Source organism: Myotis nattereri, assembly GCF_964212035.1.
Source record: "Myotis nattereri genome assembly, chromosome: 8".
In the NCBI taxonomy this organism is placed as follows: Eukaryota; Metazoa; Chordata; class Mammalia; order Chiroptera; family Vespertilionidae; genus Myotis; species Myotis nattereri.
In genome coordinates, this window is record NC_138083.1 from 70,097,700 (window position 1) to 70,122,300 (window position 24,601).

Below are 24,601 nucleotides of genomic sequence, written 5' to 3' on the forward strand. Positions count from 1 at the left end.
TGAAGGGACAGGTGGGGACCTTGAGCTGTGGTTGGCCTCCTCCTTTTTCTGGAGGTATTTTGGGCACTGGCAGGACCCAGATTCCAGACTCTGAAACAGGAGGGAGTGTGACCATCCTCCTCCTGGGCTCCTGCCAGCCCAGCCCAGGCTTATAGGAAGCCAGCATGCTTGAGCAGCTCCCAGCCTGTGGCCCTGGGAGCTTCTGGGTCTGTCTGCCCCAGCCACTGGATCGCCAGGCTTGTGTGTTCCTGCAGGTGGGCACAGGGCTGCTCCCATGTGGATTTTTATTTCAGCAAATGGGATCAGCCACTTACAGTGTACAAGACAATTGGGCTGTGCACCTTGGGGACCCTGCCTTCTTCTGACGAAGCAACTAGCAGTGGTGAGAACTGCGAAGGACAGGCGTAGAGAACTGGGGAAATGTTGCATCCTACCCAGGTCTTGGGGCTGGGGAAGGGGTGCGTGTGGGTTGGGCCACTTGCTAGTGAAGATCCTTGGGCTCCAGATTATCCTATACCAGGTTACAGTGGCTTTGTCCCTCGCTGTTCCGGATATAGTCCCACAGCATTGGCGTCCCCTGGAAGCTGGGTGGAAATGTAGCATGTCAGGCTCCATCCCAGACCCTCTGAATCAGTCTGCCTTTAACAGGGTCCCCAGGTGGTGCATGTGCACATTAATCCTTTGAGTGCCAACCAGTATCCTAGGAACTATGCTAAAATTGCCAAGGCATTTTTGCTGATTTTACAGCAGTTTAGGAAAAAAATTATGAAAATTAGGCAGATAAATGTCAGTGGTCAATTTTAGAACTACCAACATTCGGCATCATAAGTACTCTGCACTTAGGTGCCATCTGTCAATAAAGAGTGAACTACTAGCATCTAATAGTGACACTGCAGGAGGAGCGTGATAGCGCTCCCCGCACTTTTGGGGAAAGACATGTGGAGTGCGATCACGCTCCCCGGCACTCGAGGTTCAGGTTGAGCAGCACTGGCTCAACAGTGATGCCCTAGAGCTAACACTTACTGAGCACTGGCTGTGTGCAGTCACTGTGCTAAGTGCTTGTACACAATGACTCCTCTCATTCTCAGAGCAACCTGATGACACTGAAACTGTTACTATCCCCATTTTACAGACAAGAAAATGGAGGCCAAGAGAGGTTAATTAACTTGCCCAAGGTCACAGAGCCAGTAAGTGGCTTCAAATGCTGGGATTCAAATCTAGGCATTTGGAGTCTGCCCTTAACCATTACACTGGACCAGTGGTTCTCAACTTGTGGGTCGCGACCCTTTGGGGGTCGAATGACCCTTTCACAGGGGTCGCCCAAGACCATATATAATTACATATTGTTTTTGTGATTAATCACTATGCTTTAATTATGTTCAATTTGTAACAATGAAAATATATCCTGCATATCAGATATTTACATTATGATTCATAACAGTAGCAAAATTACAGTTATGAAGTAGCAACGAAAATAATTTTATATAAGAGATCAACTAAAGGACTTGTATGCATGCATATAAGCATAACCAGTGGACATAAGACATTGGGGGATAGGGGAGGCTAGGGGACTGTCTAGGGCGGGGGGATAAAATGGACACATATGTAATACCCTTTGTAATACTTTAAGCAATAAATTAAAAAAAAATAAAAATGGTAATTTGGGGAAAAAAAAAAAGAAAATAATTTTATGGTTGGGGGTCACCACAACATGAGGAACTGTATTAAAGGGTCGTGGCATTAGGAAGGTTGAGAACCACTGCTCTAGACTCTTTCCCTTATTTAATGGATGCATCTATTTCTGGAGATAGATGATTCCAGGGTGGTTTGATGGCTAAATTATGCCATAAAGGGCCTAGAGTCCCTCCATCGGTTCCCTCCGTAGGCCTCAGTATGTTGGACTGCTCCTGGTTCATCCCTGAAGCTAGGAAGGGCTTTCTTTCTCTGAGCCTCTTTCTGCCTGATTGAAAATTGAGGCTCTGAATGTCAAAGATAGGAGGGAATAGATGTGGGTTTAGTAACCAGCCAAGCTCCCCCCACCAGCAGGCCCATCTCCCCCAGACAAAGGACAGGGTTCAAGCCACGAGAACAGTATCTCCCTGGACCCCCCTGAATCCTGAGATACTCCCTGGTGACTGGGTTCCTTGTGACCCGAGACATGGATTCGAGTGCAGGTAGGTCATTGGAAGTGAATCCAGAAAACCCTGGTGGAGGATCGTGTGCGAGAGACAGGACAGGGGGATACCTGCACCTTGAGAAGCCACCTGCCACTGTGGGCACCCTGAGTCCAGTCCTCGTGGGGACTCGGAGCCAGTGAGGAGCATGTGCCTGAGAGTCACCCCGGCAGCGAGGGAGTGAAGTATCTGTGCTCAGGCTCATCAGTTACTAGTTGACGGCTGCTCTGGTTCACCCTCCTGCCTTTCCTGCGCACAGGGGAGGCCAGAGACAGTCCTCAGGGGCCAGACAAGTGCATGTGCTGCAGTTAGAAGTCAGTGTGACGTGGTGAAGGCCAGGAGATATTGGCGGGGGTGGTCGGCAGTCTGCTCCCCTATCTGAGTGCACAGCACCATGTCCTGCTGCCCACGCCAGAAACCTGGGGTTCTCCTAGACGGCTCCCCTTCTCTCACACTCCAGATCCAACCCATAATTAGGCTCTATTCTTTCACTTCTAATTATCTCTTGACTCCACCCATTTCTCCCCATCCCTTCCCCTGTGGAGGAGCCTATCACTCCTGCCTGGACACTTGCAAGTCCTCCTTTGGTCTGAGCTCCACAGCCTGTCACTCAGCACTTATTTCCTCTGGCCTCTGCCAGCCTCTCCCAGCCCCCAGCCTTGTGCCACCACTCCAGCACCCTGAACCTCTTACACTTCCCAGTCTCACCTCCAGGTCTTTCATTCGTTGCTCCCTCCTCCTCGCACCCCCTTTCCTATCCCTATTCCCACTGCATCCTCTGACTCACCCTCCTTCAGACCTCAGCTAAGAACTGGCACATAAGCTTCATCTCATGTGCCAGCTCTAGTTAATTGATAGTGGCTCCCTGGAGTGCTGTGTTGAGAAGGATTCTGGAGCCCAGTCAGGCTTGGCAGGTGTGCTGAGGTTGATTAGCAATGTCTGCCCTGGGCGTGGGCAGGGGAAGTGGAACAGCATGGTCTGCCCTTCCTCTGACTGTATCAGCAGCTTCCAGTTTATCCTTCCTCCATCACAGCACCTACCACCCTGTAGTAGTTATCACGTGTGTGTCTGTCTGTCCCACTAGACACTGAGTTCAGTGCCTGCTCACCAGGGGGCCCGGCCCACAGATGATATGCTGCAAATTTTGTTGAACGATGGGTAGGTACCATGAGCCGAAGCATGTACACGTTTTACTTTCCCCACTCCTTCCCGGTCTCCTTCATCACACAGAATCGAGGCCTCAGCATCCTCTCGGTGAACCCAATCTCTCCGAGCTGGCTGCCAGCGCCCCTCCTGCTCTTTCCCTCTGCTTCTGGCTGTCCTGAGGTGTCTGGGTCATCAGCATCCAGCTCCCTGGCTGTCTGGGTCACTGTGCCCACAGCTCTAGAAAAGAGAGTGTGAGCTGATGGCAGGGCCACCTGGGCCCCGGGCTCAGAGGCTCATTGCTGCCAAGGCTGTTTGCTAATCACCAAAGACCCAGGAGGCTGGGTGGGTTGTCAGAACCCCCAGTCATCGAGTCCGAAGGACAAACCAGGTCTGGATGTGGCTGTGAGCTAGGAGACAGGGCTTAATAAGCACTAGTGTTTGATGAGCCTTTGACTATGCCAGATTCTGTTCTGAGGCGTTTCTCTAATTAATATCTACAACAGTACTGAGGGGGCATCCTATCATTATTTATCCCTACTTCACCAAAAAGGAAACCCAGGCTCTGAGAGGTGTGCCTTAACAACTAGTGAGTGGGGAGTCAAGATTCAAATCCAGGCCTGCCTGACCCCAAAGTGTGGACTGCAGATCCCTGTACTCTGCTTTGGGCAAGGCTCTGTCCCCTTAGGGCACATAGAGACAGTATAGCAGACTGGTCAAGAAGATGAACTCTAGCCTTAGCCAGTTTGGCTCAGTGGGTAGAGCATCAGCCTGCAGACTGAAGGGTCCTGGGTTCAATTCCAGTTAAGGGCACATACCTCGGATGCAGGCTCGACCTTGGTTGGGCATGTGCAGGAGGCAGACAGTTGATGTGTCTCTTTCACATCGATGTTTCTCTCTCTGTGTCTCTCCCTCTGCCTTCCAGTCCCTCTAAAAATCAATGGAAAAATATCCTCAGGTGAGGATTAACAACAACAACAAAAAGAGGAACTCTAGACCAGACTCCCAGGGTTCAAACCCTGGGTCTACTACTTACTAGCCATAGCCCTTGGTTGGGTTACTTGATTTTTCCCATCTGTAAAAGGGTTATTGGTAATGTGTACCTAACTTTCATTGAGTTGTTAAATGAGAATGAAACACGTTAATGTTGCTAACCTAGTACTATCTGTGCTTGGCTCGGGACAATGTTTTAATAAATTAAAATAAATAAAATCCCTGGCTTCATGCCCATGAACCATACTCTCATAGCAGGCAGGGGGTGGGGAGAGGAGGGGACAGGCAGGTTCGGAATCGTCTTAAATGCTGGAGAAGCCGCAGTCAGGATTGTGTGAAGCTGTGTATCCTGGCCTGTAATCAGTTCTGCTACATCGCTTGTTTTGAAAATGTGGATTTGTTCCAACACGATTGAAATATTAGGGAATAATTTAGCATAGCACACATTTTGCCTTTGCTCAGGTACGATTTCATCCACAAGAAATGGTAGGTGAACACAGAAAATTTGCATCCATGTAGGAAAACACAAAACACACACACACACCTCAAACACAACCTGCTCCCTCAGCTCCCGTGTGTCATCCTATGCACACCCGGTGTTTCTGTCCATTTCAGCAGCCTTCTTTCCCCTTCACACTAACTCCCAGGCTGCAATCCTTCTCACACTCACTTCCACAAGCAAACTTCAGGGCATCTTCAAAGTAAAGCAGCATATTTATTGTAGTATTTCTGCATTTCTTAACCATTCAACATGTGCAAGACCGTGCTACCATTTTTACTATGTTCCTGTCTTTTTTTGGAAATACTGACATAGTATTTGGGTGTTGTGCCATAACCCCATTTTCCCCATAAGCTCTGTGATTTTTATTGTAGGATTGTGCATGCACAGTAATGGTTAGGAATATATATTTTGTGTTATGGCAGAACTGACTGTATGATAGGCTCAGCAAGCCTGTGGGAAGGTGGATGGACAGTGGATGTGTGAGGCAGGTGGTGAATGGATGGACAGAGAGCTCATAAACCGCCCAAGCCTTTCCGAACCAGGAAGGCTGTGCAGCCTTTTAATTTCGGATGCAATTGGGACAGGTGATCTACCTGGAAAAGACTCAAACCCCCAATAACTCAATTACCTCTTTAACCATGGAGAGCATGGAAAATCCAGGGCCAAACAGAGGTCGAGGATTAATAATAAAAGACAAATGGGTTTCAGCTCCTCAAACAAAACTAACAGGATTTGAAATGCAGATAATCTCATTTCACCATTAACACAAGATAAAACGCCAGTAGAGAACGGGTTGCAATCCTGTTTCAGGCCTCTGTGTGCCATGTGCCTCTGGGAGGACCGCCTGCTACAGCCCCCATGCGCCCCACCCCAGGCCCAGGCTTGGTCTCAGGCATCCAGATGTTGCACTTCCTAGCGGATCTGGAGTCAGAAATGCCAGGAAAATGCCAAAGAGGGAGATGAGGCTCTTCCAGTCTGGGTAGCAGGCCACAGTATCTCAACCCTTTATTCCATTTGCCAGGTGCTGGGCCAAGCACCTTGCCTGCATTATCTCACTGCCTCTCCCCGACAACTCAGCAAGGCAATTACAACTTATTCCCATCTTATACAGCTCAGAGAGGGTGCATAGCCCTGGAAGTCAGGGTCTATATTATGCCCAAGTCCAGTCTTAACTACTGTATTTTCCCAGTTTGGGGCCAGCTAAAGGATGTAGCAGTGAACACTTATTGAATTCCTACTGCATACCAGGCATAGCCTCTGCAGTAGCATGTATGTGGTAATAATTCAACAAGCTCTTTGCAAATGGATCCAATGAGCAGACATTTTCGGCACTCACCCATGGAATGGCTGCACACGGTCCATGAGGTAGGTGTGGTCTTGTTTGCAGATAAGAAGATTCAAGTGCAGACACCCCAGCACCTGCCAGCAGTTGGCTGGGAGGTGTAGGGGCAGGTCTGACTTTGCATCCACTGCCTTCCGTCCTACTCATGGAAGACCTCGAGGTGGAGTGGGGTCTCCAATGCAGCTGGCCCTCTGGCCAGCAGGGACCAGCCAGCTCTGTATTCTTCCTTCCTCCAGCCCCATGGAGGATGTGATAACCTGAGTTTCTGGGCGTCTGCTTGGTTCCTTGGCAGCGGCGAGGCACCCTGGGTTGGGAAATCAGGCAGCCGCCCAGATATTATAAACAATTACTGCTAATTACCAGGGCCGCCAGTTCCCCATTGTCTGCTCACAATCTCACCAGGAACCGAGGAGCCTACAATGACGATGTTGGAGGAAACTTTCAATTTCAGGCTCTGCTTGGGAGGCTGGGCCCCTTCAGTGACTTGGAATTTAAGAGGCACTGACTTTTTCCAGGCCTTTGGAGCCCCCAGACCCTTCCTCAGATGGCCAGGAGGTTGGGGTGGAAAAGAGGCAGGTGTGGAGTGAGAGAGCCTGGGTCTTAGCTGTGGTGCTGTTAATGAAGGGTCTTTGGGTTTGTAAGAATAATAGGTACTCATTTCTATGCCCAGATATTTAAGTTATATTTCCTGTACTTTCTCTGTGATGCTGTTGCATAATTGTTGAGCTAAGAGATTCAGGAGCCCGGCTGCTTGGATTCAAATGCCACTCTGCCTCTGTCTGGTCTTCTCTTGATGCAGCGGGAACAGGTGCTCCGCTCCGGGGCATGGAGGGTCTCACAGCTTCACTTCACAGGATACCTGGCAGCCATTGCTGCAAAGCATCGTGCCTTTTGCTCAGCCCCACCCCGTAAGAAGGATGGCCACAATCCTCTCTGCTTTCAGATTCCCAGACCTAGCTGGGGTTCCCTGCCAACCCTCAGCATCGCCCGCCCAGCTCAGGAACCCAGCCTTCCTCCAGGATCCTCCGGCTTCTCTGGCCCTTTCCCTCCCACCCTGACCTCCTCTGCTCTCCCAGGCTGGGGTTTTTTGTTTGCTTGTTTATTTGGAGGCAGGGCAGCCTAGTTTTGCACCTATCCTTCTAAGTCTGTTTCTTCTTAGATTTGAAGCTCAAAAGCCAGGAATCTGACTGTCTTATTTCCTGGCTACGGCCTGGATGGGGAAAAGAGGTGGTAGGAAATCATGAAAATGATGCCCAGCCATTGTGACTCAGTGGCTAAGCTTCGACAGAGGAACTGGTTCAATTCCCAGTCAGGGCACATGCCCGGGTTGTGGGCTCGATCCCCAGTAGGGGGCGTGCAAGAGGCAGCCTATCGATGTTTCATCAGTGTTTCTATCTCTCTATTCCCTTCCCTTCCTCTCTCTACAAATCAATATAAACATATATACATATATAAATATATGAAAATGAGAAGCATACAGGCTAAAATGTGAAATTCTTATCCTACAGCAACTCTGCCGATAACTTAAGTAAAAACCGAATTTATTAGAATGATGCTGGGTGTCTCACCTGGTTGAGGAAGAGCTGAGCAGCCAGGACTAGGTTGCTAGTCGTTTGAGGCCCTTTGCGAGGATAGGCCATTCACATGGCTCAGACCTAGGAGATGGGAATTTTATTATTCCCCTTTCAGAGAAAATTAACGAAAATAGGCTTAAGCAAAGGACATTATTATAATTGTTGTTATTACTATTGATTTGTGTCACTAAAAAAAAATGATGTAGTTTTTGCTTCAGGCAGAGCTTGATCCAGGAGCTCATGCAGTGCCACCAGTCTGATGGCTTCATTCATGGACTCCAGGTGGTAGCAAGATAGCTGCCAGAGGCTCCAGTCCGGTTCAGGTTCACGTCTGGTGGGAAAAGAGAGCTTCTCACTCCCTACAGTTCAAAGAAAGCTTCCCAACCAGATTCTTGTGGGCCGAATTGGCCACGCACCTGTCTCTGAGCCAGTCACTGACCAAGGGAAGGATTGGTCAGGATGAGCTCACACCAACCTCTGGAGCCAGGTCTGCTCCACTCTGTGGGAATCAATACCTTGGGGAGGGGGCTCCCCAAAGGAGATTTGAGATCTTGTTCCCAAAGGAACAGGATAAACCTTGGGCAGCCTACAGCAGCAACAAATGCAGGACCTCCAAGGCCCAGCCACTGGTCCCATGGATCTCGAACTGTCAGGTGTGAGTGACTCTTCTGGGATCATGTTAAAAGGCAGGTTCTGCTTCAGCAGCTGGGGGTGGAGAGGGGCCCAGTTCCGTTTCTGGTGAGCCCTCAGGTGATGCTGGTCCCTGGACCACGCTGAGTGTCATTGAACCATAAGAGCCAGGCACCAGCAAGCATCATCTCCCCACGTGCCTACAACCACCCCAAGAGGCAGGTATCACCTTACCCATTTCATGGAGGTGGAACCTAAGGCTGGGCGAGGAGAGACAGGGAGATGGTACAGGAGAGTTTAGGGCCACGGAGATAGAAGGGAGGGAGAGGCAGGGCATGTGTCTGCCTGCGGCGGGTGATGGATGTGGACGGAATCACCCTGGCATGAGGGACATTGTAGAGTTGGCTACCTGGGTCATCTGAGTCCTTGGTTGGCCCCTGGGAACAGTTGTTTTTATCTCATCCTTTCTTTTCACAGCCTTAACTACGGGGGAGTCTGCCTGGCATCGGATGCACAGTTCAGCGACTTCCTGGGCAGCATGGGGCCAGCGCAGTTTGTGGGCCGCCAGACCCTGGCCACCACACCGATGGGTAAGTGCCCCAAGATCTGTTCCTAAGGGCGGGTCCCATGGGAAGGCTTGCGTCACCCCTTCTTCCCCTCTGTGTTGGCTGGAGCCTGGGCATGTGCTGTGGGAGTAATTTGGGGCTGGGAGCAGACGAAGGGGATTTAACCCTAAGCAGATAGGAAGGTCTGAGTCCCTGATTGAACTTTGAAGCCGCTTCCCAGTCTCATCTGTTGAGGCCTCTTGCAGGGGACGTGGAGATTGGCTTGCAGGAGCGGAATGGTCAGCTCGAAGTGGACATCATCCAGGCGCGGGGACTGACGGCCAAGCCAGGCTCCAAGACACTGCCAGGTGTGGTGTGCCTCCCCACTGCAAGGTGGGGTGCAGGCTGGGGAGTATGTCTGGGGGGATATATGAGTGTAGAAGAGAGAATATTGAGCCCCACTGTGGAGGACTCCTTTGTCTCAACTGTAGTGACTCACAAAGAACTGGTGACTCAGGGTTGGTTCTGGGGACTCAGTTGAGATTGTCATCTGACCTTCTCGGCTGACCTTGTCAGCACCCCTACTGACCAAGGTAAGGATTGGTCAGGATGAGCTCACACCAGCCTCTGGAGCCAGGTCTTTCCTGCTTATGATTATACGCTGGTGTCTGGTAGGGTGCTTGGCACGCAGGGGGAGATCAGAAAACATTTGTTCAGTGAATGGGTAGCGATGAATGTATAAGCCAGGAAAGGAGAGGGTGAGTCAGTGACAGAGAAAGGAAACAGGTGAGTACAGAGTGAGCAGGGGAAGGTAGGGGACCTCCTGCGGGGGTGGAATAGGCCCCACCACCCTACCACCCACACCTACCACCGGGCTTGGTCCTGTTGTCTCCGCCCACGGCCCCAAGGGGGCACTCTGATCCCCATTGGTGGTGGGCAGCCTCCCCCTGCTGTGCCTTGTGCCCACCATGGAGGCCCACACTCCAACTTACCCTGCTGGCCTCTGTTCCCAGCGGCCTATATCAAGGCCTACCTGCTAGAGAATGGCGTCTGCATTGCCAAGAAGAAGACTAAAGTTGCTCGCAAATCATTGGACCCACTGTATAACCAGGTGCTGCTGTTTCCTGAGAGTCCCCAGGGCAAAGTCCTGCAGGTGAGGGGTGTATGTGTGTGTGCGTGCGTGTGCGTGTGCGCGTGTGTGTGTGTGCGTGCGCGTGCGCGCACGCACCTGCACACTATTAGAGGGAGAGGGAGGTGCCCCTGGGGAGGGCCTCACCTGGAGGAGGTAGAGTGCTGTGGTTGATCAGAGCTCCACAACTTGCTGTGCAACTTTGCACAAGTTTCTTTGAGCCTCAGGTTCTTCATCCGCAAAATGGGGACATTAGTAGTACCTACTAATAATAGTGACAGTAACAGTGAAATGTGTGCTTTGTGTAAGAAAAGTATTTGCAAGTTTGGCCTATCATAAGTGCTCTACAAATGGCTCCCATCATCATAATCATCATTATTATATCATCATCATCAACCTCTGGAAGCCAGGGCATGGCCTGAAGCACAGCGATAATAAACTGGGAGCCTTTTGAGTATCCCGACACGTGTTTGGCCCTCTGGCCATAAGGAGAATCCTAGTGGTGACTGAAACCTGGAGCAAGAAACAGCCGCCCATTGTGGGTACAGGCAGGGCCCAGGTGAGACGCCTGCAGAAGCCATGTGCCTGTCCTAATGGTGCTATCTTTTGGGCATGTGTGGCTTGTACCTGATTTCTTGCTCCTCACCTGGGCAGGCAAAGCAAATGAGGATGGGGCCAAGGTTACAAATTGCCAAGACAGTGGGACTTTGCTAAACTGAGAAGCCCAGGTCCTGTCTAGGACAGAGTTTTCAACCTGTGGGTTGAGATCCATCAGTGAATTGTGAACTCAATTCAGCTGGACTCAACAGTTTTGTGTTTTGTTTTTCAATGGAATGGATAGGAGAGAAAACATCTCTCACTCATAGTAAGGTAAGTCTTCGTTCATGGGACACTCCCTTCAACTGTGAAGCCCGTGTGTGCATGGCTAGGCATGATCCCTGTCAAAAGTGTTTGCAAAGCCTTGGTTGGTGTAGCTCAGTGTTAGAGCATCAGCCCTAGCACTGAGGGGTCGCAGGTTCGATTTCAGGTCCAGGGCAAGTCAAGGGCACATACCTAGGTTGCAGGTTTGATCCTCAGCCTGGGTTGGGACACATGGCACATGCAGGAGGCAACCAATTGATGTTTCTCTCTCCCTCCCCCCTCCCTCCCTTAGACTCTCTCTAAAAAAAAAAAAATCCATGGGAAAAAATATCCCTAGGTGAGAATTAACAACAACAAAAAAGTCTGCACAAACCCTTCAAATACAATTTAAAACAACCAGAAGGTCATCCAGACACCATGCATGTACCGGCCACTTTTTAAAACTTTGTTTCACACGGAGGGTTCTGCGGCTACGGAAGCAGAGGGCCCACGGGGGGAGCAGGGAGGGAACTCAGGATGTAGGGTCAGCCCTCGAGGTGGACTCATGTAGAGCATGAATGGAACACACAGGGCAGGACTGGAGGCAGAAAGCCATCCAGGCAAACAATGATTGAAGTACTGGCGTCAGGATAATAGGGTGAGCTTGAGGGATTTTAAGGTTGAGCAATAGTAAGGTGGTTGAATCCACAGGACTCGGAGGTGAATTGGGCATAAGGGTTACCCCAGGGTCTGTTTATGGACCTGTGAGTGGATTGGATGGTGGGAACCATTGTGTCTCTTGCCCCACAGGTGATCGTGTGGGGCAACTATGGACGGATGGAGCGGAAGCAGTTCATGGGTGTGGCCCGCGTGCTGCTGGAGGAACTGGACTTGACCACCCTGGCCGTGGGCTGGTACAAGCTCTTCCCCACCTCCTCCATGGTGGACCCAGCCACAGGCCCCCTGCTCCGGCAGGCATCCCAGTTGTCCCTCGAGAGCACCGTGGGGCCCTGCAGTGAGCAATCTTAGTGCCAGGAACGGGGAGGGGCTCCCTGAGATGGCCTGGAGACCACCCAGCCCCGACCTGGGACCCCAGGCCCAGGGGCATCTTGAACAGAGGAGGACGGGGTTCTCCCCCACAGTGGGGAAGCAGAATAGGGAGACCTACCCCCCTTGGACCCTCCTCACCCTTCTTTGCCTCCTATCCCCTGAGACCTTTCCTTTCCCAGTGGGATTGGCTGCACTTTTGACTTGGCCGGTTCTTGACCTGGTGGATGTGGCTGCAATCCGAAGAAGGGAAGACTGAGGTGGCAGAGCAAACCACTCTCCTGCCCCAGACACTATCTGACGGCTCCCCTCTTTGCGTCCTCGGAAGCTCGCTCCCCGGAGCCAAGTCCAGAACCCAGCAGCCATCTCCATGGTGCCAACTACCAGCAAGTGTCTTTCCTGCGGCACCGGGTTCAGGCAGCTACACCTGCCCCAAAGCTGATGGGGCAGCTTTGCAAGGATCCGGAGCCAGCTCCGAGGGGCCCTGAGCCCCCCGCTTAAAGAGGAGCTCCGGCCTCCCTCCGCCTGCCCGTGGAAGAAGCTTTGCCGCAGCCTGTCCAAGTCCATCTGTCTGTCCCTTCCTGCCCGCCTCTCTTCCAGTGGAATTGGGGTCCAGCAGGGACCAAAGGAAAGGAGGAGGTGCCCAGGGCCTGGCACAGACCCCCCGGGGTGCCTTGCTCTGTGCGATTGAAACAAGTTGCTGTGGAAACTGTGGGACTGGAAGGAACTTTGTCATCTGGGTTTTGGGGGAGGAGCTGTGGGACCTTCATTTCTCAGAACCCCACGCCCAGAGGGCTCACAGTCTCTGCATTTTGGGGTGTTGGATTGGAAAGGGAATATAAGGAAAGCTGGGGTTGGGATTGGTGGTGCCAAGGTGAGGGTTCCCAAATAGGAGGATCCCTTCTTGTTGGATGAGGTCAAAAGTCATCCTGCCTATCCCTTTGCCTCCAGGCTAGGGGCCTGGAGAGGCCACAGATCTCCCCTACTTTAGTCTTTTTAAACCATGTGTACTAAGGGCAGCACCCACTGCCCTGGCCTCAATTACCTTGGCTCAAGGAGAGAAAGAGAGGAGGTATGAGTCAAAGAACCGTGAGATTCCTTCTCGAGCAGGGCCTGGGTAGCTGCCTTCCTGGCCCAGCCCTCCCCGGGGCCCACGGAAGCCCTTTTGCATGCTGGGGAGGACTCAGGCTGGCCCCTCTTTATAGAAGCACATTTCTGCCACCTCCCCTGGGAGGCACCCAGCAGTCCACCACCCCTCATTACCCAGTCCCTGCTGTGTAGGGCGTAGTCCAGGTTAGCTGGGTAGTTAGTGTTCTAAGCCCCGGGCCTGTCCTTAGCTCGCACGTAGTTTTCACAGAGTCCCAGGGTGGAGTGGAGAGGAGACACAAGAACATTCCAGGAGACCACGGTCTCCTTGCTGGCCTGGGCCGTAGCTCAGGAGGCCAGCCCTCCTTCTCCCCCTGCCTTGCCCTCCCCCTGTAGGATTGTAGCTGGAGCTGCCCACTATACTCAGATGTTCGGATTTATTATCCTTGGTACTGATTTTATTTATGAAGCATTCCTGAGGATGTGGGCCTTGGTGGAGGGGGCCTGGACGCTATTAGAAGGGGTGTTTTTCCTCTGAGGACCCCCGGCTGTGTCCAGTCCCACCTTATCCCTGGTTCCACTATAGGCTGCTGACCAGGTGATTCTTTCACCTGGAATTCCTTAGCCCCGCCTCCACCCCCACCTCTACTCACCCTCCGCCCCCCAGGCCTGTTTGAGCCCTGGGCATCCTTTAAAGTCTGGTTGAGTTCAGTTGCCTCCATGGAGCCTCTTACACTGCATTAGGAAAGGGTGATGAAAAGGCCCCTGAGGCCTTCAGAGCTCCCGGGGTTTGTGGGGGTGGAACCCCAAGACTTGGTCAGGAGGCAGCTGGGCTCTGGATGGACTCGCATCTGAGGCCCAGAATCGCCCCTCACTGTTTGTTTGTTTTAACCAGTGTGATTTCTCTGGTGTTCGTTTATTACTCGGCATTTGGAATATTTTGAGCCAGGAGAGCGCCTTCTCTCTCTGCAGCTGTTACCGCTCTGGTTGTACAGGGGTCGTTTTCAAAGACGGGGCAGCGCCTGCTGTCCCAGCCAGAGGGAGAGGAGGCTCGGTGCTCCCCAGCCTGAGCCCCCCCTCTGATGTCTGCACAGCATTCATAAAGAGGGAGAGCGCTCCAAAGCAATAACAACATCCTGGGGGTGGTCCCCAAGGGCCCCCTCGCTGATTTTCTTGTTTGTTCTGTGAAATCTCAGCTCACCTCCTGGAGGGGTGGGTGGGTGGGGGCTGGAGCCCCTTTTCTTGGTATTATCGTTGTGAGCACATTCCCCCTTCCAAGGGGCTCTGACCCCCCATTTAGCGTGGGAACCACCATGGGATAGGGGCTTGGGGAGGGGGTGACGATGCTCATTATTAGCTTTGGGAACCTTCAAGGTCATCCTGTCCCCACTGCTGTCAGATCCTTTGCAGCTCAAACTCCCCCATTTGGACAGGATCAGAGAGGGCAGAGTTGGGGCAAATCGGGTGGGGAGGGGCTGGGGCTCTAGGGGAACCGAGTTTATTTTTCAATCTCTGGTCCAAAGGTCACATGCAGAGGTAGCGTGGGGGTTAGTCTTCTCCAGAATCTGCTTTTCATACTAAAGGGAAAGGGGCTTTGGGACCATTAGTAAAGTCATTTCCATTTTACAGACTAGGAGAGAGGCCAGTGCAGGAATTACACCTGGGGTCACCTGTAAGTTCAGGGGGCCTCCTCCTCCCTGAGGCTGCACTGGAGCCGGGCAGGACGGGGCAGGACGACTCCTCAGTAAATCAGAACAGGGTTCCATTGTCCTTCCTTCCTTCACGGGACAGGAGACCATTGCTCCAGGGCATGTCTGCTAAGGAAAGTAGTTGTGGCCTTCAAGCCCTGGTTCATCCACTCCTGCTTGGTTCCATCTCTACGGGCCAGGAATTTTTCTGGGCCTGGGTTTGGGGAAGAGGGTTTGCCATAGAGATCTAGCTCTCCTGGGAGTCTGGCCCAGCTGACAGGATTTGGTCCAGGCCTTGGTGACTGGATGGGGGCTCCTGCCGAGGGGCCATAACCCTCTAGGACCAACTCGAGGGAGGTAAGAAGCTCACTTCCTGCGGGGGCTTCGTGGGTGTGAGGCTGCTCGGGTACAACTCATCTCAAGGAGATCCTCACACCTTCAGATCTTCCTGTTGTTTTTGTTTTAAAGTGCTTTTACCCTTACAGGATCCCCTGGGCAGTAGGTGGGGGTCCCTTATCAGCCCCATTTTAAAGAGGGGAAGCTGAGGCCCTGGGAGGGGAAGGCGCCTGCTAGGGTCCCATGTGAGTTAGTGGCTGAGCACAGCCTGGAGCTCAGTCCTCCCAACAGCTCAGAGCCTTTCTTCTGTGCTGGTAAGCACAGCAGTTCCGGGGGGGGGGGGGGGGGGGGCTGTGCGCTTTACAAGCTGATTCACCATCCAGATCCTTAAACCAGGAGCTCCCGGGCACACTTCGGTGTTCGGAAAAGCCCCCTTCCCCTTGGAGCACAGCTGTTGCGTCAGGCAAGGCCACCTGTGTTTATTTATTGAGCAGCAGCGTTGTGCCAGGCCCAGGGGACCGAGCCACCCCCGTTTCCCTGTGGGGACCCCCACAGCCCTCAGGGAGGGCCCCGTGTCTGTGTGGCAGCACCTCAGTGATGGGAAGCTTTCATGTCCATGAGCTCATCTGACTCACAAACCCCGTAGGGAGGCTGGTCGTGCCCATTTTACTCATGGCTTCTGTGAGAGCAAAGTGGAGACTCGAACCCAGGGCCTCAGACATCAGCTCTGGAGCCCTTTCACTCTTCAACTGCCTCCTGAGGGGGCGGCAGGAAGGCAGGACCCGGGTTCCTCAGGCTGAGGCCTCTCCATCCACCAACCTTCCCTTCATTCCCTCTCCAGGCGCGGGAGCCGCTCGGCCTTTGGGGAGGGAGGGTTTCCGGCCCTGGCTTGGAGTGGGTCACGTTGCATTGTGTCCATGACCATGTAGCTCATGTTGACAATTAAAGTTTTTGGCTTTTCTAACTTGTCTTGCTCTGCTTTGTGTGGAGGCCATTCTCTCTGGGAAGCTACGGGCAGCTGTTTTAAGGAGCTGAGTCTGCAGGATGTCAGCATGTCCCACCATGGCCTTTCGTGATGCCCCCTTGGTCCTGTCCCGGGGCCCCTTCCAGGGATGCATAGGAGGGAGCAGGATTCTGGGTGAACCCAGTCATCTTACAGATGAGATTTAACAGAGGACCAGATAGGGGATGGGATTTACCAATGTCACATTGCGTGCAGGTGACTAGCAGGACCCAGATCTCACAACTCCCAGACGAGAGTTTGTCTCACAGCAGTCCGTCACATCCAGGTGGCCTCAGTGACACGGTGGGTGTCAGCAAGGCCCCCTTCTCCCGAAGTGGCGCTGGCCCAGGGCCAAGAGCATCAGCTGGGTGGGGAGAGTGCGCTGCAGTCCCCCCTGGGCCAGTTCCTCTCTATGTGCTGAGCAAGAGAGTGAGACCGTTTAAACAGGGCAGCGATTTGCCCGCTGGTCCACACTGGGCAGCAGATGGGGCCTTCCTATCAGTCCACATCCTCCCTGGCTTCTCATGGTGTGAGCAGCTGGCCTCACGGGGAGGATGCCAGTCACGAAAACCGTGCATTTTCCCTGCCTCTTCCGCAGCAGGACAGCCACCTGTGTCCACTCTGGACTGTGGGGACTTGCACCTCCTGGGTGACTTTAGAATCGTAATTATGCTTATGACACGACTTTAATATATTTTTGGAGGTGAGAGAGGGGCTAGCCACAGAAGGGAATGCGAACCTGCTTGTGGCAGAAGATGGCATTGCAGCCGAGGCCCCTCACCCCTCTCCAAGCTCTGGGGAGAGTGGGGCACTGACAGGTTAACCCAAACCCTCGACCCCAACGGGGGTCGGGTTGTCAGATGGACTTCCGCCGGGCGGGGGGTCTGCCTGCCCCGCCGCGGCCACCCATAGCCCCAGGGCTTGCGGGGGGCGAGAAGCCCAGATTGTCGCGGGCCCACATCTCCAGCTGGTGGATGCGGTAGGAGACGGAGGCGGCCCCGGGGCGCGCCGGGCGGCGGCTCTCGGGCGCCCCCAGGCGGAGCGAGCTGGCGCGGCGAGCAGCGCGCTCGGGCGCGTCGGTGCTGGCCGCCAGGAAGCGCAGGACCACGAGGTTGAGGAAGGCGCCGATGACCGTGAGCCCTAAAAGGATGTAGAGAAAGCTGAAGGCCACGTAGGGCGGCTTCCTCTGAAGCGCCTCGTCGCTCTGCAGCGCCACGAAGTCGCCGAAGCCGATGGTGGTGAGGGTGATGAAGCAGTAGTAGTAGGCATGGAAGAAGGTCCAGCCCTCGAAGTGCGCGAAAGCGGCGGCCCCGAGGGCCAGCGTGGCCGCGCACACCAGCAGCCCGGCCACGACCATGTTCTCCGTGGACACGCGCGGCCGCCGCAGGCCCAGGCAGCGCTTGGCCGCCAGCAGGAGGCGCCGCACCAGCGCATTCAGCCGCTCGCCCAGGCTCTGGAAGGTGACCAGCGTCAGGGGGATGCCCAGGAGCGCGTAGAACATGCAGAAGACCTTGCCCGAGTCCGTGCCGGGTGCGGCGTGGCCATACCCTGGAGGGAGAGTGGAGGGGGAGGGTCGGTGAGTACCTGGCGCCATCTAACAACACGGTGGCCCTCGGCCTGCCTGCCGGCCTCCCAGCCCCCAGAGCGGGCTGAGTAACTTGACAGTGCTAGTTCTACCTAGCTAGCACATTCTCTGGCTTCCAAACCTTGCACGGCTATCCATTATCACCCCAAACTGTAAACAACCCAAATGTCCCTGGACTGGAAAACGGATAAATAATCCGAAGTACATCCATACGGTGGAATTCTTTGGAGCAATAGAAAGGAATGGACTGCGGTTATCTGCAGCAACAAGGGCCGAATCTCACATGTATCATGCGGAAGCCAAGCTCAAAAGGTACAAACTGTATGATTCCAGTTAAATGTTACGCTGGCAAAAAAACGATGGAGACAGAGAGCAGATCTGTGGTTGCCAGTCATTGAGGCGGAGGAGGGGTTACCTACAGAAGAGGGGGTGACAGGACTTTGGAGGGGGATGGAGAGGTTCTGTCTTGATTTCGGCTGGCCCGACTTGACTTGTCAAAACCCACAGAAGTATGCACTGAAAGATGGTGAGTTTGACTGTATGTAAATTGTGTTTTGATTTTTTTTTTTTAAGGTAAAATCGTCCGTGGCTCCCAGTACTCACAGGGTAAAGAACTAGTTCTCACATGGTGTCTGAGCTCCTTTGTGATCTGAATCCCCCTCACCTCTGACCCCCTGCTGCTTCCCCAGCCAGCATGACCCACCACATGCCTTTTCTCCTGTCCCCGCTCCCACCACCACCACCACCACCACCACCACCACCACCCCGTTGCCCTGTCTGCCCTGCCCCAGGCCACTCTTCCTTCCCGGATCTGCCCCAAGCCCCCTCTCACTAAACACCTCTTCAGTCTGGTGGAGCGATTCTCTACTCGGTCCCCTCAACTCGTGTAGGGCACCGGAGACAAGTGGATATGTGTCTTTTCCAGGAGAGGGGAGTGTGGGCTTTCATGATATTCTCAAAGGGCCCCGTGACCCAGGAAAAGTCAGGTAGCCCTTCCCCAACAGAATACTCCCCCTCTAGCAAACTGGCCCCATTGGCCAGGACGTAAAATACCAGGCCCTTGGACTTATGCAATTCCATGGTGAGGAAGTTAGTCCTCCAAAACAGCGGTCGCCAACCTTTCAGACCTCACGGACCACTGGTTGGCGACCCCCGCTCCAAAACACATAGTGATGTATGCACATTGTTATCATTGACGCATTGTTGCTCTTGGTGAAAATTTTGGACAACCCAAGTGTCCATCAGCAGGGGCCTGGTTAAATAAATCACGGTGCCATCCAAAGGATGGAATATTACACAGCAGGTTCCAGCCAGGGGTGATTTTGCCCCTGAGGGGGCATTTGGCAATGTCTGGAGACACTTTTGGTTGTGACAGCTGGGAGGTGGTGGCTGCGTGCTACTGGCATCTTGTGGGTAGAGGAGGGGTACTGCTAAGCACCTGCCATGCACAGGACAGCCCCACAACAAAGAACCCTTCAGTCCAAAATGCCAGTTGTGCCAAGGTGGAGAGGAGCTCCTATGCGGCCATGGAAAAGATGGCACAGTGCTTGAGGGACTGATATAAAAATATCACCAAAATGTTGTGTGGGGTGGAAGTAGGTTTATGGTGGTTAGTACTCGAAACACAGTTTATTCTTGTATTACTATTCGTTAATTATTGCATTATTTTCCATACAAACAACAGTAAACGTTCTTTTGCCCCACTCTGTATATAAGTTAAAAAAGCAAGAAACAAAACAGTGTGTATATTGTCATGTCTATGTAATGTGTGTGTTTTAAAGGAATATAGAGGCAGAGACTATATCTAGGAGGACACACAAGAAACCAGTAACTATTTAATCCAGGGAAAGGAATTTATGGGCTGAGGGACAGGGTAAGAGGGAGACTTCCTTTTCATTTTATACCTTTTTGGACCATGTAAGTGTGTAGTGTGTACATATGTAATTTATTCAAAATACCAACACAATATATGTATTTAAAGACCTACAGGTCACTTCCACTTTTCCAATACGTGGCCCTGTTATTGGGGCAGCGAGGGCTCTGCCCACCACCAGACTGTGAGCTCCTTGAGGCCAGAAGCCATGCCCGTCACTTCTCTGTGTCTCTGGTCACCAGTGCCTTTTATAGATTCTGGCACAGGCTAAGGGGTCAACGAAAATTTAATCATCAATAATAATAACGATGAAACCAAATTGAAGTGGGTCTGAGACAGAGGAGCCTCTTTAGGAGTAAGAGGCCAGGAAGGCTGTTTCCAGCTATTTAGGGCTATGTCAGGGTTTTGGCAGAGAGTGAAATGATAAAGATAACTAAACGTGCTGGGTACTTTACATGGGCTGTCTTATTTAACCCTTTCCGTGCCGGTATGAGATGACATTATCCCCATTTCACAGATACGGAAATTAGAATTAGAGGAATGAAGCTGCCCAAAGGCCACCAGGCCTGAGCTCTGAGCCTCTGTCCTCCATTGCTTCTCAGTGCCTCTCTCCTGTCCTTGCGGTGCTCACCCTCCTGGGTCCTGGGTTGTCTGCAAGGCGGCCTTATGCAGCCTGCACCACACAGCGCCCCCAAATGGCCAAAAAGGCAAAACTCCTGTTTCCCTCTTTAGTCCCTTCCCCAGGCTCCCAGATGCATGGGGGGCAGGAGGGTGAGAGGGGCAGGTAGGGAGGAGAACAACCAGGAGAGGAGGCCAAACACAGCTGGGAGGCCTCCAATGAATGTGCGGGAAAGCAGAAGAGATGGATGGGGTCCCACACCACCGGGCACAGCGACAGAGGGTGTGTGTGTGTGTGTGTGTGTGTGTGTGCAGGGTCTTAGACTGAGCCAAGATAGAGAAGCAGGGGTACCCATGTTGACAGAGGCTGAATGGGAGCTGGGCCCACAGTTGGCAAATAATGAATTGTCATTATTACTAATTACCAGTGCCTATTTAGCCTCAGGCACTGTGCCAAGCATTTTACATGCTTGACCTCATTTAAACCTGGCAACTACCCAGTGAGGTAGGAACAACTGCATTTCGAAGTTGAGGAAACCAGGGCTCAGAGAGGTACAATCAGTTACCAGAGAAGCAGGACGGCAATAGCGATGAGAACATGTAATTTCAGAACTCGGGTTTTAACGCCACTGCTAAACCCACAAGCTCACATTCACTTGCAAGAACGTTATAGAGACATTTCCTCCAAGGCCTGGGCTTTCACGGGGGCACCTGCACAGCCACAGCCGGGGCCCAGGAGTGGCTGGCACCCAGCTCGGAGCCCTGCAGAGCCTGCTTCTCTCCTTTCCTGCTTCCCCAGGCTTAGGCTCCACAGGTACCAGCCAGGCGGTGGCCATGGCAACGGCTGGCGGTCCAGATGCTGCGGAGAAAGTGCTCTGGATCCCCGAGGGTGAGGTCCAAAGCTGTGGTCATCAGTCATTCCTTTAGCATGTATTTATTGAGTGTCTACTATGTGCCAGACACTGGCCATGCTGCAGTGACTAAAACAGACCAGGTCTCCGGTCTTATGAAGTAACGGAATGACAACTACAATACAGAAATCCATTTCTATCTTTAGTGCTTTCTATGTGCCAGGCCCCCGGCTGAAACTTTCTGCACATATTATTTCCTGGATGATAATGATCTCACCACCGCCTGAGTGAGTGCTGATTAGCACCCCTCCTTTAAAGAGGAGAAAAGTGAGGCTCGGAGGTCACACAACTTGTCTCAGGTCACACAGCTAGTGTGGTGCAGCCAAGGAAGCAGCTTCAGCCGCTTGGGCTCCCAGGTCCCACTTGCCCTGCCTCCCCAGCCCCTGGGGCATTTTCTGGGCATTCCTGCGCGCCAGCCTCTTGGCACATTTGACCTACTGACTCCTCCCAGCCCAGCCTGCGAGGAATGACAGCCCTTTCGGCACAGGGAGGCAAGTGAGGCTCGGTGCCGCCGAGGTGACTCTTCCAAAGTCACCCCGATGGGCAGGGACCGAGGCGGGATTCAAACCCAGGGGACCGCGGGCAGCTCGGGATGGAGCGAGCGCCCAGGGGGCTCCGGAGCGCTCACCGATGGTGGTGATGACAGTGATGGCGAAGTAGAAGGAGCCCGCGAACTTCCACTGGCGGCCGGCGCGGTGCGGCTCGGCCTGCAGCGCCAGGCGCTCCAGCTCGCGGTAGTCCTCGGCCGAGAAGCCGTACTTCCTCCGGAGCTCGCTCCGCTTCTGGGCCAGCAGCCGCTGGCGGCCGCTCTCCGCCTCGGACTCGAGCGCATCGAAGACGGCGGCGCCCACCAGCAGGTAGGACAGGATGCACAGGACCAGCGCGGCGGTGCGCACGCTCTGCTGCTTCATGGCAGCGCCCCGAAAGGCAGCGCCCCGAACCGCGCCGTCCGGCTCCGCGCTGCGCCAGCCTGGTCCGGGCCGGGGCCATGCGCCTCGACGGCCGCCCCGTGCCCGCTCCGCCCCAGCCAGCGCCTGGGACCGGCGCTGCAGGAGCTCAGGCTGCGCGTGGCCGGAGTGGGGCACCCAGAGGCGGGGCTTCGGGGCGTGTGTGTGTGTGTGTGTGTGTGTGTGTGTGGGGGGGGGTGGCCGGGGGCGGGGTGGGGGGGGGGCGAGATGGCAGGGAGGGCCGCCCCAACTGCGGCCGCCCAGCCCCTGCCACACATCTGCCTTTGTTTACCCGCTGGCGCCCTGGGACTAATGTGTCTGCAAACAGTGGCATCTGGAGCAAAGCGCCCAAAGCCTGGGTCTGCGAAAGTAGTTGGGGAAGGCCTTCCTGCAGGGTGACTGGGCAGAGAGCATCCAGGCAGCAAGTGCAAGACCTTTAGGAAGTGAAGCTGGAGCCAGGAGAATAGGGCGCTGGGCGGGTTGGGGGAGTGGGGGGTGGGGGCTGGGGGGAGTCTGAGGGGGGAGGGAGGGAAGGGTTGGAGGGGGGGAGCAGAAGGAAAACAGAAAGGCAACTTCACACAGGCCCTTATAGGGATTTATTCTTCAGTATAATTGGAAAGGCTATAAACAAATACACCAACGATCTGATTGATTTTTAAAAAAATATATTTTATTGATTTTTTACAGAGAGGAAGGGAGAGAGATAGAGAGTTAGAAACATCGATGAGAGAGAAATATCGATCAGCTGCCTCCTGCACACCCCCTACTGGGGATGTGCCCGCAACCAAGGTACATGCCCTTGACCAGAATCGAACCTGGGACCTTTCAGTCCGCAGGCCGATGCTCTATCCACTGAGCCAAACCGGTTACGGCTGATTGACATTTTTAAAAAGAGCTTTCCTGGCTGTCCTGTGGGAAAGGGAAGATGGCTAAGTGGAGGCCAGTAGTCCTCCACGCTTGTAGTCCAAATGTGTGCTGAGGGCGGCCTGGACTCGGGGCACAGCACTGGAGACGGAGAAGCTGATGGACCTGAGATTTGTTAGGGAGGTGGAGCTGGGTACACCTTTCCCAGCCTCACTGGCACTTAGAAGCATTAGCCAATGGGATGTGGGCAGAAGTGGCCTGTGCCACTCGCAGGCCTGGCCCATAAACCCCCCACATGCCATGCGTCACTTCTCTGTCCCACCTGCAGGCTGAATGCAGTCTTCAGAAGAGGACAGAGCCACGGGGTGGAAGGAGCCTGGGCGCTTGAATGACATTTTGCAAAGCCATCTCCCATGGCGAACCCCCGTTTTGAACTTCTGTTTTATTAAGCTCCAGTGTTATGGGGTCAGTCTGTTACTGCAGCCAGTGTTACCCTAATGAACGGAGCAACAGGACCTGCGGATAGCTTGGGTGCGGAGGGCAAAGGGGGACTCAAAGATAACCCCTGGGTCTTTGACCTGAACAGCTGGGTGCTTGGGAAGCCTTCCATGGACTTCACTCACTCTCCAAGAAATCCACTCCGGGCCCCAGCACCAAGATGACACTCATTTCAGAGTATGGCTGGGTCTTCGTGGAGACTCTGGGCAGAGCATCAGGCAGCCTCTCCTGCAGCTGTCCGGAGCTCCTGCATCCCTGGCCTCGGCTGCAGCCTTGGCATGTATCACCTGCTTCCCATCACTGCTCCAGCCTGTCTCTCCAAAGCCCCTCTGCACTGAATTTTCAGCCCCTTGCACAGTCCTGCTCTGCTTGGAATTGTCCTCTCCCCATCCACTCAATAGCCAGCCTTTATTGAATGCCTGCCCGGGGCCAGACACAGATGGAAGCACTTTACAAGGATTAATGCCCTTAATTATCACAGTCTGTTGTGCTGTAGGTGCAGCCGGCTCACGCCCTATTCATCCTCCTGCTCTCAGTTTACTTGAACATCTCCCTTCCTAACTCCTCCCAGCAGCCCCTGCCTCCTGCCATCTTGTATCCCTCACACTGCATTGTGATTCTTGCATCCCATGCTTATGTTCCCTCTGAAGACAGGTATCTTGGTCACCTCTGTGTCCCCAGCACCCGGATCTGGCACAGAATACACACCAGTGGCCTGTGGAAAAAGGAGCAGTCACAGCATGTATTGGTAGAGGCTGAGTGTGGACCGTACACCTCGACTGCCTGGCTTCATAGCCCACTTCTGTTTACCAGCTGTTTGAAATTAATGCCTCAGTTTTTCCACCAGTAAAATGGGGTTTAAAAAGTTCCTATCTCATTAGGTGCTATAGTCAGCAGAATATTGGCCTCCCAGAGATGCTCATGTCCATCCTTGGTACCTGTGAATATATTAGGTTACATCGCAAAGGGAATTCAGGTTGCAGATGGAATTAAGGCTGCTAAACAGCTGATCTGGAGCTGGGAGATGATCCTAGATTAGCTGTGTGGACCCGATGTAATAGCAAGTGTCCTTATGACTGGAAGATGGAGGCAGAAGTGGGAGAACCAGAGAAATACAAGTTGAGAAGGACTCTGCCTGACGATGCTGGTTCTGAAGATTGAGGGAGGGTCCACAAGCCAAGGAGAATAGGCAACTTCTAGAATCTGGAAAAGGCAAGAAAATGGACCCCTCCCTAGAGCCTCCAGAACGGACTGCAGTCCTAGTCGATTTTAG

At 53.4% G+C, this 24,601-nt stretch overlaps 2 protein-coding genes across 2 annotated transcripts in view; one reads left to right on the forward strand and one right to left on the reverse strand.

The window, feature by feature from the left end:
* The window catches only part of RIMS4 (regulating synaptic membrane exocytosis 4), a 53,904-nt gene extending 37,911 nt beyond the window's left edge, over nt 1-15,993 (forward strand). The window contains exons 3-6 of the mRNA XM_081096759.1: nt 8,836-8,948; nt 9,170-9,271; nt 9,917-10,056; nt 11,683-15,993. Coding sequence (XP_080952885.1) covers nt 8,836-8,948; nt 9,170-9,271; nt 9,917-10,056; nt 11,683-11,901 — 574 coding nt within the window. The 3' untranslated portion in view covers nt 11,902-15,993. The remainder of the gene's footprint in view (nt 1-8,835; nt 8,949-9,169; nt 9,272-9,916; nt 10,057-11,682) is intronic.
* An 895-nt stretch (nt 15,994-16,888) lies between these two features.
* On the reverse strand, nt 16,889-21,930 carry KCNK15 (potassium two pore domain channel subfamily K member 15; the record flags this gene model as incomplete). The annotated part of the gene is made up of 2 exons (XM_081097819.1): nt 16,889-17,580; nt 21,648-21,930. The coding sequence occupies 2 exons, from the start codon at nt 21,928-21,930 to the stop codon at nt 16,889-16,891; spliced, it is 975 nt and encodes a 324-aa protein (XP_080953945.1).
* Between the last annotated feature and the right edge of the window lie 2,671 nt (nt 21,931-24,601).